At 37.1% G+C, this 18210-nt stretch overlaps 1 protein-coding gene across 2 annotated transcripts in view; it reads left to right on the top strand.

The window, feature by feature from the left end:
• dnajc5ga (DnaJ (Hsp40) homolog, subfamily C, member 5 gamma a) overlaps positions 1-4650 on the top strand; it is a 32090-nt gene extending 27440 nt beyond the window's left edge. For both annotated transcript variants that reach the window (XM_073057147.1, XM_073057148.1), the window contains exons 5-6: positions 868-951; positions 1946-4650. In XM_073057147.1, the coding sequence (XP_072913248.1) occupies positions 868-950 (83 nt within the window). In that variant the 3' untranslated portion in view covers position 951; positions 1946-4650. The remainder of the gene's footprint in view (positions 1-867; positions 952-1945) is intronic.
• Positions 4651-18210: the final 13560 nt, after the last annotated feature.

Here is an 18210-nt window from a genome sequence, read left to right as displayed (position 1 = left end):
TTCATAAGTTTACACATTTCTACTAGGTTGCCTCTCAGCTTTTGCTCGAAAGGGAGCTATTAGTCCAATCCCTCCTTTTATTTAATCCATTTCGATTCACACAACTTCTTCACATTCTCCAAAGTGACCACATCCTTCCTGTAGTGTCAGTGAAACTCAAAATGTGGCTAATCATAGTTTTAAACTACTGCAGCATGACTTCCCAACTTTTATACTCAGTGCTCTGACTGATGAAGACATGCATGCTGTGCAAGTTTTCTACCCCCCTGCCTGCTTGATGTTTTTGCGCCTGTACTCACTGGGAGTTTCGAAGAATTGGGGGATGAGGGTGATCTCATTGAAACCTATAGAATATTGAAAGGCCTAGATAGAGTTGACGTGGCAAGGATGTTACTGATGGTGGAGTGGTCGAGTACCAGAGGACAGAGCCTCAGAATAGAAAGACTTCCATAAATTCACTTCCCTTTTGCTAAAGAAATTCCTCCTCATCTCTGTTCTAAAGGGAATCCATTGCCATGGATGTCTAAAGAGGCCAAGTTATTTGGGCATATTTAAAATAGAGTTTGATACGTTCTGTGTTAAAATGGAATAGTTTGCTATTTGCAATCTTACCCAGGGAACTGCTTAAAAACTAATGTGGAAACGTATGCCTATAATTCTGATTTCCAATTATCTAAAGTCTCTGGAATTTATTTTTCCTGCATGTTCATCTCCAGTGGCTCACGGGATTATATTATACATTTGTGGCTTATTTACTGGTTAAATGTCAAATGCAAAGCTGTTTCATCAATAGTAAAGAACTTCAGTGCATTGATTAGTAGAATTTGGAACATTTTTCTGAGTGTCTTTGTTTTTTTTGTTCATTAGGGGAAAAGATCATTATCGCTCAACCAACAAGTAATTCGGCCTCTGTAAAGGCAGATGAACAACATGAGGCATCAGCGAATTAAGGTTCATCATTTCTTTTCATTATGAAAGTCTGACGTAGGGCTAATGAATGCTGTAGATTATACTAATGCTTTGAAAGTTGAATTAATCGTTTCCATTTTAATGATTTTGTGATTAAACTGATATCTCTAGCACATTGATTGACAGCCTGCCCATTTATTATTACAAAAATCTCAGTAGATTGCAAATGTTATTTAACAAGAATACATCATATTCTTAAGATTAGATCAAAAATTGAGAAAGTTTATATTGATTTCACACTAGACTTGCTATATTTTGTTGCTATTCCCTTGTAACTAAATCAAAATGGTTCAGCAGGTGGATTTAAAATGATACCTTAAAAGCGGCAATTCTTTAACTTATTAAAATTTTGTCTCTTGTGTCCACTTATAAATCATGCTTTAAGTGTGTGAACTCCTTTACTAGTAATCAGACGATCTTGTTTTGAATTTAAATATGTATTAAATTCAAATCTGTTTCTCAAAGTAAATAGTTTATGATATGCCGATCAATTCTCTCTGACAGATTTTCACATTTGAGTTATATGTGGAGACTTTTGTATCTCTGGTCTGGCCTTTAAATTATGTTTCACACCTGGAAGACTTACTAGCTTGTATTCTGTCCTTAGAACTTAAAATACATTCTTGATTTTCCTCCTGGATCATGCTAGAACAAGCTATGATGGTCTGTTTTTATTACAGTGTAATTCATTGGATATCTTCCCAAACTTTTATCTGGGGCCATCCTCAAATTTCTGCTAAGTATGGAATTCTGGATCCAGTTGTACTCCAAAATGTCACCAATGCTTTCATTGAAAATGCACAGCAATATTATCATCTCTAAAACATACTCTCATAGGCTTCCTTAATATTTTGTTTCCCATCCTTCTTTGTCAACCTTCAGCCTACCCATTCATCAGCAGCTGCTGAATGTATTTTTACCTGTATTTTATATTGCATAGCAGTAGTTATTCATTTTGATTTGTTTACCTTTTTAGGTGTAAATATCTCCAGCGTTCAGCCACAGTCCGAATCATTGGAATCTTGATTAACCCAGCTGTTATCAGGCAAAAAATATGGCTGCAGAAGTGATAACTAGAAAAGGAGGATCCAGAATTTATTTCAGCCAGGCATTTAATTTTAATTGAATATGTATGTAACCAAGATATGGCAGTTTCCTGAGGGAGCTCTCTCACACAACCAATGCATTTGAAAATTTTTGTAAACTCTACTTTTATGTTGATAAACTCATCTGCAAATCAACTGAATCATCCTAATAGGAAATAACCTATTTTAAACAAAGGACTCATTGTGCTTAGTTTTTTTTAAATAGTTGAACTGAAATCATAACTTTATACTTCATTCCACTGAATTTATAACTGAGTAGAAATGGTAAGGAATTTCAACTTGCACTGATTTTAGGCTTCAAAATGAGAAGCTGCTCGTAAAGCACAGCTCAGTGTAAGTTATAAAATGCGGTTTTGGCTGTCATGTACTTTTGCTATGTTTATCACCAAAGTTTGTCTTGTTCAAGGTGTATAATCAGAAACAGGTTTATTATCACTGACATATGTCGTGAAATTTGTTTTGCGGCAGCAGTGCAGTACATAATATGCTATCAGTTATAAGAAATACATGTAAAAAAGTAGTGCAAAAAAGAGCAGAAAAATGGTGAGTTAGTGTTCATGGGTTTATTGTCCATTCACAAATCTGGTGGAGGGAAAATGCTGTACCTAAAATGTGTCTTCAGGCTCCTGCACCACCTTTCTGATGGTAGCAATGACAGGAGGTCTATAGTAATGGATGCTGCCTTTTTGAGCCATCACCTTTTGAAGGTATCCTGATGGTGGGGAGGCTAGTGCCATGATGGAGCTGGCTGAGTTTACAACCCACTGCAGTCTTTTCCGATCCTGTGTAGTGGCCCCTCCATTCATCCGTTAGAATACTCTCCACGATATAAATGTAAACTTTGTTGGAGTCTTTGGTGACATACCAAATCTTCTCAAATTCCCAATGAAATATTATTGCTGGCATGCCCTCTTCTTAATTACATCAATATGTTGGTCCTAGGATAGATCTTAGATGTTGTCAACCAGGAACTTGAAACTGCTGATCTTCTCCACTGCTGACCTTTCGATAAAGACTGGCATGTGTTCCCTCGACTTCCCCTTCCTGAAGTCCACAATCAATTCCTTAGTCTTACTGATGTTGTGCAAGGCCGTTGCAACATGACTCAATGAGTCTTTCTATCTCACTCCTGTATGATTCCTCATCACCATCTGAGATGATGCCTGCAACAGTTGTGTCATCAGCGAATTTATAGATGTTGTTTGTGTTGTGTTTAGCCACATAGTTATAGGTGTAGGGAGAATAGTGCAGTGAGCTTAGCACACAACTTGAGGTGTGCCAGTAGGGAGATTTATTTCCGATCTGCACTTACTGTGGTCTCCTGATGAGGAAGTCGAGGATCCAGTTGCGGTTTTTTAAAAAAAACTTATTGATTAGTACCAAGGTGTGATGCTGAGTTGCGCGCACATTTGCTGTTGTCAAGACCAAGTGGAGAGCCAATGAAAATGCATCTGCTGTTTATATAGCAGTATAAACACTACTAGTTGGTAGTTATATCAAATTTTGTTTGGGAATAAAAATATGTCTTTAATATTTCTGATTTAGAATTTAAAAATAAGTTAATTTAATGTGCAAGAATATTTAAGCCTTCAAGTTTGGAAAGATGAGAAATGTGCAGCAGCTTTTAATTGACCATGTAGATGTTCTTCTTTGAATGACACAAATTATTAGAATTAATGTTTTAACAAAATTATTTTTTTTATATTTGATGGGTTGGTATCTCTGTCAAGCTGTGTTCATCTTAAAAGCATCTGTTTGGCCCAGTAGGCCGGTTCAGCACAGCACTTTTATTACTGATTGAAATTTGTGCCAAATAGTTAATAGACTGGAAACGTTTCTGAAAAGATTGATTTTGTAAAATATCTAAAATCTGTGTACACTTTTATCAACTATATTGAAAATGTAAAGTTGCCATTTGACTCCTCTTGATAAGGTAGTCTGACCAAAAAATTCTGTCACTTAAGTGTAGAAGATGAATGTTAGTTGTGAATTCAGTGCTGCTATCTATTGTCAGGATTATAATTTTCTGTAAGTCATTATTTCCCTTCCTTTACTATTTCTCCAAATAAATGTTGTAGTGTGACAACATGGATTCATTTTTAATTGGCAAATAAGTCATAGAGTTGCAAATACCGCAAGAAATAAAACATATTAGTTATAAATTAGGATTCTTTAACTCTTAGATGCTGAAGTGTACTGCAAAATTATTTCATTGTGTCCCTTGTAACCTATTGAAAAGTCAGCCATTGTTTGTGTTTGCTTGGAGTGACCAGCTGAGTTGCTTTATAAAATCTTTTTATTTTTAATCTCATTCTTAGCAATTGAAAGCAAGTTTCTATAATGTATTAAGTTTGCAACTGAGTGAGAAAATGCAATTTGATGGACCACTAACTCTGTGATCCTTTGACCTGGACTTCATGCACAGTTAACTGTCTTTTATAGCTAGATCAGACTTTACAAATGCCATTTTGTGTAAATATTATAACTGCACATTTATCTGGATTGTTTAATTTTTCTACAGTGGTCATTTAAAAGAAAATAAAGCACTGGAATTTATGGTGATTTTATAAAACCAGTAGCTTCAATGTGTTCACTTTTGTTTAATCAGAATTACCAACTGCTCTTTGTATGGATTTGGGCTATTTTATTGCCTGAAACTGATATTTTCCTCCCATTTCTGGTCATAAACAACCAAGTCTTCACACTGCTTGTGGACTTTGATCATAGTTTTGAAGTTCAGCAATTTAGCCATTTTTAAGCAAGTTTTGATCTGCCACTAAGTATAATAAAATTGTGTCATACCAACTAAAATATTTTTACAAAAATTGTAAAATATTAATCAATGCAAACAAAATACTGTATTTGAAAAAAACTTTAGAACTGGTTATTTTTTTGTCAGATAATAGTAAAAAATGGAATGTATGCTTCATTTATAATGAATTTATAAACAGTTCATTTTGCTATGTATGAAGTTATTGTGTGTAAAGGGTATGTGCATATTTAAATGTATATGTTTACAGTTGACAAACTTCAGCAATGGAAGTTATGTTATGTTGACCTACTTATTGAACAGGTCTCATAGAAAAAGCTACAGTGTGTTACTGTGTCAACGCTGCAGTTGCTAAAAAAAATTAATAATTGTTTGAAATAATATCACTCAGTTATCGAAGTTTCTAGTATCCCATATAGTATAAAATGTAAACTTGAACAATAGATTTAACCAGTTTAAGTAAAATCTCTAAATATTTTATCATTCCTATTCCTGTCCAGATATTGGAATGTGAGGGTCATTCAGACATACAATATTTTTGTCCATAACAGTTGCATTGTCCTTGTAAGGACCACACTGAGAGTTTAGATAATGATGGTCCAACAAATAATATGTCTGGACATCTCTTTACCTAACCTTACTTACCTTATTTTGGGCATTAATCACTTCAAGGTTGTATACTGTAGTGAAAGAGAATGGCTGAAATCTAAATAGGTTTTTTAAAATACATGGTATTTAACTGGAAAATATCTTGGCTGACTTTCCTTATTCGTTAGTTTTCTATTATGTTTGTAGCTTTAGTGTTTGCCATTCTTTAATACAGTGGTTTGAATTTCTAACACTTGAGTTTATAATCTGAGGTACTGTTAAAATAGGGTTACATCTGTTGCCCATATTTTGTCAGATAATGAGCACAACTGATTTTTCAGTAAAACCTGAGGACAGAGGGTGCCACTTAATATCTTGAGTCTTTTCAGTGATCATCTGTGATCCAGCTCCACACATTTATTCCAACTTCCCTAGGATTGTAATGTATTGAATCAGGAATAATTTATTCTTTGACAAGGTTCATGCCTTCTGCACATTTTGTTTTCCACCATGGATAAAATCTTCTGTGGTTAATGTATTTAATGAGTTAATTTGATAATGAGGTTCTTGTCCTCTGCTCTGCATAACTTTGGATAAACCCAACTTGTGTTTAAATGAGAAGGTATCAAACCACAGTTCTTTGTATTTGATTTTGTTGAAGATCTAATTGCTCTAGCAAAGTGGAGTTTTGAACTTAAAGTTCTTGGTGCTCTTTTATTGCTCATCGAAAATGTATAGTCTATTTCGCTTACTTCCGACAAACATAATTTTAACACACTTTGCAATCAGTATTTTTGTTGCAACCTTGAGGGTTTAGAAGGTGAAGCATATCTTCTTATCAATAGATTCAAAGCAAATTAAATTGATAAAGATCTTGAACAATTATAATTTTAAAAATGCATTCTGTTCTAGCCAAGCTAAATCCAAACAAAACAACTTTGGTTTGTTTAGTATGAGAAAGCACGTAGAATAAAGAACGCAATTTTTCAAACAAAATCAATTAACTCCCTTCAAACTACTTGCTTCAAAAAATATATATTTCCTGTTCACAATTTATTTTCAATTCATGGATTCTTTGAAATTACAAAGATCAATCTGAAAATGTATGCCTGTTTTCATTGTCTCCAATTATAACATGAGAGGAATACAGGTTCCCTCATCTGTGTAATAATAATTAGTCCATCCATTAGAACATTTAGAAGTATGATTTTCTTGGAAACGCTATTTTTACATGTGATTTTTAAAAATATTAAATATACAAATTATATAAATTGCACTGCAATTAAACTTTAGTTTGTAATTTTAGTTTTATAAAATTAAATTTATTTTCTGTTTTTGCACTGTTTTCAGCTTCAGGAATGGTTTCTGCTTTGCTTGTGCAAATTAGCATCAGGAGAAAAATTGTTATTTAGAAATTGAGGTTATAGAATAATGGGTTCCTAAGAAAAATACTTCCTTGTTTTAAATGCCCATGTCATACGTGGGAGATGGTGGTCATATATCCTTGAGTACTCACAGCATTAAAGATCTTTCATTTAACATGTTCTTGTACTTTCACAAATTGAAGCTCAACTTGGAATGCGTTTTTAAGAATGAACTGTGTTATGTGTCTGTTGCAGCAACAACCTGGTTTTGTCTCAGGACACAAACATATTTCAAAGTATGACCTAGCTTTTGCTTACTAAAATAATCAAACTAGAGATTCAGCAATTCCAGATATGTATCCTCACCACTGCCCACTCCCCATCCCACCGTTGGCAGGTATAATATCAAATGGAGAAGACACTAACTCAGGGCTAAATTGAAACATAACTCCAATAGTGTTTTTGTTTAAGTTCTGGGGTCCTTTACAATCAGCATTTTAAAAACATAACATCTAGAACCACAACTGCATGTAAATGAATACCTGATACATGGGCGTTGAACTTTTTCTTGGTCATGAGAAAAATTGAGTGTGAAAACAAAGAGCATGCCTTTACTATCCTGTAGCCACAGTTGAACTTAAGAATGTGTAAAAACAAATTTACCGGTTATGTAGAATGTGACAGAATAAGCTTCTCCAAAAAAAAAACCTATTGCCTTTGATGTTTTATGCAACCATGATAATGATCAGTCAACTTTGGTCTTAGCACCTTTTGAAAGTTAACCAACCTTTATATCCATCAAAAAGGATGAGAGTGACAATTATGGTACAAATAAAACTGTTACAGGGAATTTAAGAAGTCAAAAATGTTGTCATTCCTTAGACCCAGCAGCATTAGGAGAAACAGCTGGGTGTTTCACATCAACTCCCTTGCATTGGAAGTGGATAAAGTCAGAAATAAGTTGTACCACGATGCAGAAAGAAATTGATCTGCAGTGGGTTAGAAGGTGGGACTCATGAAGTGAGCAGTGGATTGATGATGCAAAGCAAGTGGGGCCAGTGTTGAGCAACTGAAACATACAATGGATTGAGTGAATATGTTGGATCATCATCTGACATTGTTGGGACATAACATTTTGAGTTATAAAGATGTGTTTTGTTTCTTCAAAAGATGAAGTACTGTATGTCATTCCAGTGATGTACTGGCTAGTAAGTTAATTGGTCATTGTAAATCGTCCTGTGATTAGGCTAGGGTTAAATAGGTGGGCTGCTGGGCAGCGCAGGTCATTCGGTGGGGAGAGCTTATTCTGCACTACATCTCTAAGTTTTAATGTTCATTGAGGCAATGTAGAAGATTGAGGGAAGAATGAAGAAGTGACTGGGAGCTTGGGCACCTGTTTTGGATCTGGAATATTTGACCCATTTCTATTATATAATGACGACTCTTAAGTTCCTGGTTGGTCACCTGTCACTAATTTTCCATTCCTCTTCCACTTTGATTTCAGTCCACTACATTGCTTCAAAGGGAATATGTAAACTCAGAGCAAGCTCATCTTTTGACTAGGCACCTTTTGGACTTCTGAACCCAACATCCAGTTATCAATTTCAGAATAGTTCTGTTTTCATTCTCAGCAGCTCTAGATCAATCTTCAGTTTCATTATTTGTCCTGCTCCCTTAAGGGTTTTTGCCTTGCATCATCCCCACCTTTGTCATTTAACCACTCCTCCTTTATACCCTATTATAGATCTATTGTTTATTCCTCTCCTAAAATTCAATTATCTGTATCTTTTTCCAGTTCTGGTGAAAGCTAATTGACTTGAAATGTAAACTATTTCTCTGTTCATAGATGCTGTTTGTATTGAATATTTATAACAATTTGTGTTTTCAAGTCTAACGTGAAATTATTTATCTAGGGAGCAATTACCTGGGGCCTTGCATTCTGGACAGTAAGTGAGGAATAGATGCATGAACATAGATAGAAATTTGTCTTTCAAATTACTGCCTACAATCTTACCATCTGAATTACTTTGGACAAATTGTTTGAATATAAGCATAGCATTTCTGGGACTTTACTCTGAATAATTTATGAAAAGATGACAATACTTAATAAACTTGTATATGCAATTTTGAAACTTGTTTTTTCTAAGAAATGAATTTAATTGTTTCAGATTAAAAATATAACACTATGCAATATTACTTTGATCTTCAATCTTAAAATGTAACCGAGCACGTGCCACATTATTGAAAAATTGTAGATTTTATTTGTGATTTTATGTCCTTCAAATTGTAGATTTGAAATATAATTAGTAATGGTACATATTTGGGAATCAAGTTTTTGCATTTATCTATAATATTTCTGCATTTATCTGTAATATTTCTGCCAGACATTAATGCCAACTGAAGACTGTTAGGAGCTACACACACAAAATGCTGGAGGAACTCAGCAGGCCAGGCAGCATCTATGAAAAAGAGTACAATCAGCGTTTCGAAATGTGGACTATACTCTTTTCCATAGATGCTGCCTGGCCTGCTGAGTTCCAACAGCGTTTTGTGTGTGTTTTTCAGGTTTCCAGCATCTGCAGATTTTCTCTTGTTTGTGAAGATTGTTATGAGCTTGTTTACCTGCTGCCGAACATGTAGATTGACACTAATAAATTGGCATAATATTAGTGAAGCTTTTTCCTAGTTCGAAATCTTTGAAACTAAACTTTACAAAACAAAATTCAAATGAGTTGGCATTAATTACAAAAATATTATGTCTGCATACTATTTTTTGAAACAGCATATTTCAGAAGTTATTATGAAAATATGGGACTGTTCTGGTAACAGGCGATATATAATGAAGCTTTTGTTATGAAGCTTATTTCCACTCTGCTTTCATAATTATGTATCCTTTTCCTATCTCAAGCTTATTTAGCTTCTAACTTTTAGTATGTCTGTATCATAATGAAAAAGATGCATTGTCATGAAGTCTGGGCTATATTTAATAAATCAGGGCATTGTTCTTTTTAATTTACTACATAAAGGTACATTTTATAAGGGGCTGTGTGACCTTGTAATATTAATCTCAACTAGGCTGTATATGCGGTTAATGTGATGAAATTATATTTTGTACAATTTTGCTTCTTGAAATACATGACAATAAATGTGAATTGAAAAGACGCAGGCTGGAATGTTGCGTTTATGGTGTGAAATGTTTCAAGTTCAAATAGATGATAAAATTAACTTTAGTCATCAAATAGGATATTTTACAGCAACCTCCAAAACATTTATCCAAAACCATAACATCCAATGTTAAATAATTTCAGGATGTTACCTGTAGAGTTGGTTTGAATCACATAGAATTTAGGAGCATATAAATGTTTAATCATGAGATTGCTAGCAGGATGTGTGCTGTACTGTGATCTGTTGAGCATTTAGAATTACATTTTTTCTCATTGCCCCTGAGCTAGAGATAATTTTCAGGTATAGGGGAATGAATTTGAGTGTCAGTTAACTTCCTAACATGTAGGGTGGGAATATTCCAGCAGGTAGTGAATGTAAAGATTGTGAAGCACAAAAGGAAGTTGGTGCCCACAAACACAGAGAAAGGTTATGACTAAGAGACCAAATAATGTGGAACAGAGGGTGCATGGTCACTTTTGAGGTAATTATAAAGCATTAGAATGGTATACAACCCGGGTTCACAGTAAGGGGGGCAGCTGGTTGGTGAGCTTATGCACGGATGTATCGCGTACAGATCAGTGATAGAGAAAAAGGTAGGATGGAAGCTTGAGATTCAGAGCAGGTTGTGGATGGGAAGGATTCAGCCTTCTAAAACCTTGGTGGTTTGGGAGCACATAGATACTATACAGATAGGTTTGAATTTGTTCCTGATGTGTGATGTGTTCAGCTGGAGACAGATTTACCAAATGAACAGAAATGGATCTGTCATTTTAAGCCCAAAATATATATATCTCTGTATGGTGAAACCTCAAATGTTATGCAGGTCTAGACTCTCTAGGAAACTGTATTACTTTGACATAATTACCTGGGATTCTTCTCCCTTGGTTCACCTTTCATATTCTTTCCTGCTCTCCTAGCTGGTTCCATCTGACCATCATCTCTTTCTTCTCTGCACATACATCTTCCCAGCCTCTGACTCTGCTCTCCTTCTCCCTTCCCCAGCTGATTCCGGTGCCCACCTTTGGCCACTGATTTACATTTGGCTTCAATGTGTTAGGCTTACTCAACGCTGTTTCAAAAATTAAAGATTTTGTCAAGAAATCCCGCGGAAGAATGAACATAAAAATTTTAAGCATTTTTGAAAGCTTATAATTATTGTTGTTTATCCTGCCAATAATTTGTCCTTTGTAATCTGATCCATGGGCTAGTCCTTATTCATATGCATACTGATGATGTGATGCTGTTGTATTTGGGATTGTGCATCAAAGCAGAATGGAGTGCAAAGATTAACTCAATGTCACTTGCAAGTCCCTAATACAACTGGAGAAAGAGAGAGTGGAGTACATTGGTTAAAGTAAATGAGCCTCTCTCTCCTTAAGGTGAAAAATCCATTGGAAAAAAATGCATCTATGTTTGACTTGAGAATGGAGGTTTCAGTGATACTCTTGCTCCGCAGTAATTTACCGGACAAGTACAGCTAAAAACGGAGAAGATATATATGTCTGGGTGGTTGGCAAAAGGTTGTATACTTCTAAAGATAAAATTCATAATAGCATATTAAGAAATCTTAGTTCTATGTGCCCGATTTTCATGGAATTGCAAGAAGACGTTGAGGCAGAAAATGTTATATGGAATCCTGTGTAGTTTTATTGTTGTATTTTATAGATGCCACAACTATAATATTCAGCTTGGCAGGAATTGATAACTTTTTGTAATTTATAGTCTTCAGTTTAGTATTATTGAAGACCTTTGCTAGGCCTTTAATTAGATAATTGCTATTTACTGGCATCTGTGATATTTTAAATAGATAATTTTTGGTAAATTGATCCATTATTGTCACGTACTGAGGTATTTTTCTTCCATACCATTCATACAGATATTGAGTGCCTTGAGTTTGTTCAAGATAAAACAGTAATAGTGCAGAAGATTGTTACAGAGAAAGTTTAATGCAGGTAGACAATAAGGTGCAAGACCATAATGAAGTAGACTGTGAAATCATAAGTCCTTTTCACTGTACTAGAGATCCATTCAATAACCTTATAACTGGGAAACAGAAGCTGGTGATGTGCGGTTTTAGCTTTTGTATAGTCTGCCCAGTTAGAGATGGGAGAAGAGAGTATGCCCGGTGTGAGTGCAGTTTTTGACTCTACCAAGACAGTGTACACAAAACACAACAGTCTCTGCAGGTGCTGGAAATCTAGAGTAACACATACACAATGCTGGAGAAATTTACAGGTCAGGTAGCATCTCTGGAGAGAAATAAACAATAGACGATTCTGGCTGAGACCTTTCATCAGGACTAGTTTTTGTGATGTTTCTCTGCAGTTTCCTGTGATCACCGTCAGAGTACTTGACATGCTAATCCTTGATGTGTCCGGATAGGATACTTTCTATGGTGCATCGATAAGAATTAGTGAGGGTCGAAGGGGACATGCCTCCTGAGCAAGTAGAAGTGCTGGTAAGCTTTATTGTAGTAGGGCAGGCTTTTGGTGACTGCTAAGAACTTGAAGCTCTCAACCCTATGGACTCTGTACCATTGGTGTAAGCAGGAGCATGTGTACAATCTCCCTTCCTGAAGTGTTTTGTTTTACATTGTGTATATTTTAACTGATGTTTATGCATGTTCAAACTTTCTTTTCTAATGTATTTTTCTTGTTTATTTTTAACAGTCAAGACTAACATTACAGTATTTTGGAATCAAAGCCATATTATGTAATAGCAAGTTTGTTGAACATTTCCATTCAGTCTACAAACTTCTGATCACTTGCTACACTGACTCTTTATCACTTTGACTTTAATCCACCACATAACATACTATTCCAAAGAAGCCTCCTTCCTGTTGTGGGACCAGGGCCTTGTGACTCTATAAACCACATTTAACACCATTGTTTACCTACTGTAAGTTATGATTGTGCTAGTCTTGATGGCTCATTGTCTTTTGTTTCCTTATTTATCCATTACCAAGCATGGCCCGCCCCTATCAACTTTTGTTTTGACTATCTCTTTTGAAATTCTACCACTTCTCCTTTCTCCCCTTTTGGTTCACATTTTTCTGCATTTTAATACATGTTTGTCTGAGATTAACACTGGACATAAGTGAATCATTAACCCTAGTAATAATAATGTTATGTAACAATGTAAACCATTAACTGTGTTTTGTACTTGTGTAGATAGATTTTTTTGAAATGTGTTGAGGTGCAACTAGATTTAGCATTCAGAATGTAAAGCAACCTTGAACACTGGGATCTTAATGGCTTATCTTATAATTGTTAAATATGGTAATTAATTTTATTTGTAAAAGCTTAGTCATATTTAAAAAAACTCTAAAGGGGAGAATTCTCCAGGCAGATTGAAGAATGACTTGCAAGAATCAATGTTTTCAGTTAGGGATGTAATTTATAATTTACATAAATCATTGCTAAATTATTATATGTTCATGAATTTAATCCACAAGCTTTAATATTGAATTTTCATGCCTTCATAAGTAATCCCTTTGGACCGGGGATGACTTGCTTCCACTCTGGTGTTGAGCATTCTAGCTTAGCAAGGCCAGCATTGCAACTGCAAACTCTGCAGAGTCAGAATCAGTTTTAATATCTCCACCTTGTAAGATTGTTTTGCAGCAGCAGTACGGTGCAAAAGCAAAGCTTATTATTAATTACGAAGATGAATAGTTCAAAAATGTATTCTAAATTTGTGGGTTTTTGAATATCCAGCAGATGAAGCAGAAATGGCTGATAGGACAGGTGTGTCAATTGTATTGTGAGGTGATTGCTCATTCTCACTGCTAACACAAGGTTTCTGCACATTCCAGAAGTATTGATTTTTTTTTCCCCAGTGGTTAGCGAAAATGATATCCTGCTTCAAGAAAACTTTTACTTTATTTTATTGAGACAGTGTGAATAGACCCTTCCAGTCCTTTGAGCCAGGCTGCCCAGCATTCCCCCAATTTAATCCTTGCCTAATCATGGGACAATTTACAATGACCAATTAACCTACCAACTGGTACATCTTTGGACCGTGGGAGGAAATTGGAGCACCTGGAGGAAACTCATGCAGTTACAAGGAAAACGTACAAACTCCTTACAGGCAGCAGCAGGAAATGAACCTGGGTCGCCTGTACTGTAAAACGTTGTGCTAACCACTACACTGCTGTGATGCCCATTCCTGAATTTCCTTTTCTCTCTCTCTCTTCTTGGTAATCTGCTCCTGAGACAAAGTTCAGAACCGTATCAGTTTCTATGTTAACTGGGGCCTCAGAGCCCAGAACATTGGCCTGGGAGGGGATACTGGTGCCAATTTGTGTATCAGTCAGGTAGTAAAGATTGATAATAACATTTCTTTCTTACTGACAATCAACATAGGCGTACTTCAAGGATGCATGCTTGGGCCACTGCTCTACTCCCTCTACACTCATGAATGGCTAAGTGCAGCTCAAATGCCATCTATAAATTCACACTAGTTTGTTATTTCTTTCTTTGCATTATTTATTTTGTCATTTATGGTAATTTTATGTCTTACTGCTGCCACAAGATAACAAATTTTACATCCTATGATATTAAAAGTGAATGATTCCTGCTGGTGATTTTAGAGGATTTTACAGAGACAGCCTTTGTGGTACTTTATTTGTGCTGAAAGATGTCTGGTATTGACTATGGCAGAGATGTTAGCCTCAAAACAGCTTCACTGCTAAGAGTGTTGGCGGAGCTGGGCACGCCTTCTAAAAGGGATTGTGTCTTGTTAAGTGAATATGTTGTATTTCAGAATATTCCTTCATGTTTGGGGAAGTTGGAAGATGCATGGGGGGAGTCAAAAGAGGTATAAACCAATTGATTGGCCTTTACTAGGGATGCTCTTGCATCCAACATTTAGTATTGCAGGTTTTCATACAGAGTTTAATCATTGTCTTCCAATAAGTTAATGGGAAGTCTTCAAAAGTGAGATATTGAAAGTACAGAATTTATATGTTCCTGTTATAATGAACGGCAAGACTAGTATGTTTAGGGAACCTTGATTTTCCATAAACATAGGAGCAGAATTAGGCTATTCAGCCCATCATTCAAGGGATATTGAGGCCCTAGCCAAGGAGAACGTGGTCCATACCAGATAAAGGCAACAAGGAATAAATGAGCTACTCGAGGAATAAAAGAATACAGGAGAACATCTCTTAAAGAGGAGCAAGGAGGATCAAGAAAAGGGATGAGGTTACTCTGGCAGATAAGGTGAAAAAGAGTCCCGGGGCTTCTACAGATATACTAAGAAAAAAATGATGGCAAGGGATAAAATTGGTCCTCTTGAAGATCAGTGTGATCAACCATGTATAGAGCTGGGGGAGATCTTAAGTGGATTTTTTTTTGCATCTGTATTCACTTGGGAGACAGACAGAAAGTCTTTAGAACTAAGGTAAAACTGGTGAGGTCATGGATCACAAATGGATTATGGAAGAAGAGATACTTCCTTCTTAGGCAAATGAGTGTGGATAAGTCCCCAGGGCAAAACAAGGTGTTTCCCTCGGGCCTTGTGGAAGGCTAGTGCAGAAGCTTCAGGGGCCCATGCAGAGCTATCTTAAAAAGTCCTTGACCATGGGTAAGGTGCCGGAGAACTAGAGAGTAGCTAATGCTGTTCTGTTGTTCAAAAAACCCTTAAGAATAAGCCAGGGAGTTATAGGCCAATGCACCTGACAACAGAAGTGGGGAAGTTGTTGGAAGGTATTCTAAGGGACTGGATTTGTAAGTATTTGATTAGACAGAGCCTGATTAGGGATAGTCAACATGGCTTTGTGGGAGGCAGGTTGTGTCTGACCAATCTTATGGAATTTTCCAGGAAGTCAAATTAAGTTTAATTATCATTCAACACACACAAAGTGATGGAGGAACTCAGCAGGCCAGGCAGCATCTATGGAGGAAAAAGTGCAGTCGACATTTCAGGCTGAAACCCTACGGCAGAACTGGAGGAAAAAAGCTGAGGAGCAGATTTACTCCTACTCCTCAGTTTTTTTTCCTCCAGTTCTGCCGAAGGGTTTCGGCCTGGAATGTCGACTGTACCTTTTTCCATAGATGCTACCTGGCCTGCTGAGTTGCTCCAGCATTTTGTGTGTGTTGCTCGGATTTCCAGCATCTGCAGATTTTCTCTTGTTTCTCTTGTTTGGGGCCAAGGTGCATGAACATACATACACATTCAAAATAGCAAAAAAGAGATCAAGAACATAGTCATGCAAGGATACACATTTTTAATCCAAGACCCTGAGCAACAAGTCCCATACGTTGATGGTTGTGAATCATCCAGTCTGTAATTCCACTGATCCAACAGAGGAGGGCAGCACTGGCAGGAGAGACCACCCACAACTGAACACAGAAGCCACACTACATTTCGTTACCAAACAAGGAAAGCAGGCCATGGCAATCAATATCCAACAGGGTCTTGCGATCGCAAAAGAAATGTCCACGACAATCACTCACTATTTCACTGCATGCCACCTTTGCTCACCAGCTCTGGTGCCCTCGAATGACGGGTAGCAGCACGGTCTGCACCTAGGTCAGCTCCTCCAATCCTGCTCCTTGCGTGGCCCGATGGCACGCCCAATGGTCTCTTCTCTGAACCGCTGGCCAGCTCCTAGAACAATGAAGGAAATGCAGAGGAGCCAGGAAGTGCTAGTAGATGGTTGCCTCTTTGACTGGAGGCCCGTGACTCTGGGTGTGTTGTAGTTTGGTGTTGGTCCATTGTTATTTGTCATGTTTATTAGTGATTTGAATGACAATGCAGTAAACTGATTCGGCAATTTTAGAGATGAAACAAAGATTGGGGGTGTAGTGGACAAAGAAGAAGGCTATCAAAACTTGCAGTGGGATCTGAACCAGCTGGAAAAATGGGCTGAGAAATGGCAGATGGAATTTAATGCGGACAGGACATGGTGAATGGTTGGGCACCGAGTTGTGTGGGAGAACAAAGGGATTTGGGAAAACAGACCCATCATTCCTTGAAAGTGGTGTCACATATCACAAATCACTCTCTCACCTAGAGGGGGTCAGTTGTGCTGTGAGGATTTCATTCCTTGACTTCTCTAGTGCCTTTAACACCATCCAGCCTAAGATCTTAAGGCACAAACTAACGGAGATGGGAGTAGACTCTCACATGATGGATTGGATAGTGGACTACTTGACAGATAGACCTCAGTATGTGCGGTTGGGAGACTGTAGGTCTGACACGGTGGTCAGCAGCACAGGGGCGCTGCAGGGAACCGTACTCTCTCCGGTCCTGTTCACCCTGTACACATCAGACTTTCAATATAACTCGGAGTCCTGCCATGTGCAGAAGTTCGCTGATGACACGGCCATAGTGGGGTGTGTCAGAAATGGACAGGAGGAGGAGTATAGGAAACTGATACAGGACTTTGTGATATGGTGCAACTCAAACTACCTGCGTCTCAATATCACCAAGACCAAGGAGATGGTGGTGGACTTTAGGAGATCTAGGCCTCATATGGAGCCAGTGATCATTAATGGAGAATGTGTGGAGCAGGTTAAGACCTACAAGTATCTGGGAGTACAGTTAGACGAGAAGCTAGACTGGACTGCCAACACAGATGCCTTGTGCAGGAAGGCACAGAGTCGACTGTACTTCCTAAGAAGGTTGGCGTCATTCAATGTCTGTAGTGAGATGCTGAAGATGTTCTATAGGTCAGTTGTGGAGAGCGCCCTCTTCTTTGTGGTGGCGTGTTGGGGAGGAAGCATTAAGAAGAGGGACACCTCACGTCTTAATAAGCTGGTAAGGAAGGCAGGCTCTGTCGTGGGCAAAGTACTGGAGAGTTTAACATCGGTAGCTGAGCGAAGGGCGCTGAGTAGGCTACGGTCAATTATGGATAACTCTGAACATCCTCTACATAGCACCATCCAGAGACAGAGAAGCAGTTTCAGCGACAGGTTACTATCGATGCAATGCTCCTCAGACAGGATGAAGAGGTCAATACTCCCCAATGCCATTAGGCTTTACAATTCTACCGCCAGGACTTAAGAACTTTTTAAAGCTATTATTAATGCTTTTTGAGATAGTGATTTAGATGCATATCATATTTTTTTTTACTGAGTTAAGTATTGTATGTAATTAGTTTTGCTACAACAAGTGTATGGGACATTGGAAAAAAGTTGAATTTCCCCATGGGGATGAATAAAGTATCTATCTATCTATCTATCTATATAGATAGGGTTGTAAAGATAGCTTTTGGCACATTGGTTTCTGTAAATCAGAATAC

Source organism: Hemitrygon akajei, chromosome 9, assembly GCF_048418815.1.
Source record: "Hemitrygon akajei chromosome 9, sHemAka1.3, whole genome shotgun sequence".
In the NCBI taxonomy this organism is placed as follows: Eukaryota; Metazoa; Chordata; class Chondrichthyes; order Myliobatiformes; family Dasyatidae; genus Hemitrygon; species Hemitrygon akajei.
The sequence above is the reverse complement of the archived record's forward strand: the minus strand, read 5'-3'. Positions and strand labels throughout refer to the sequence as shown.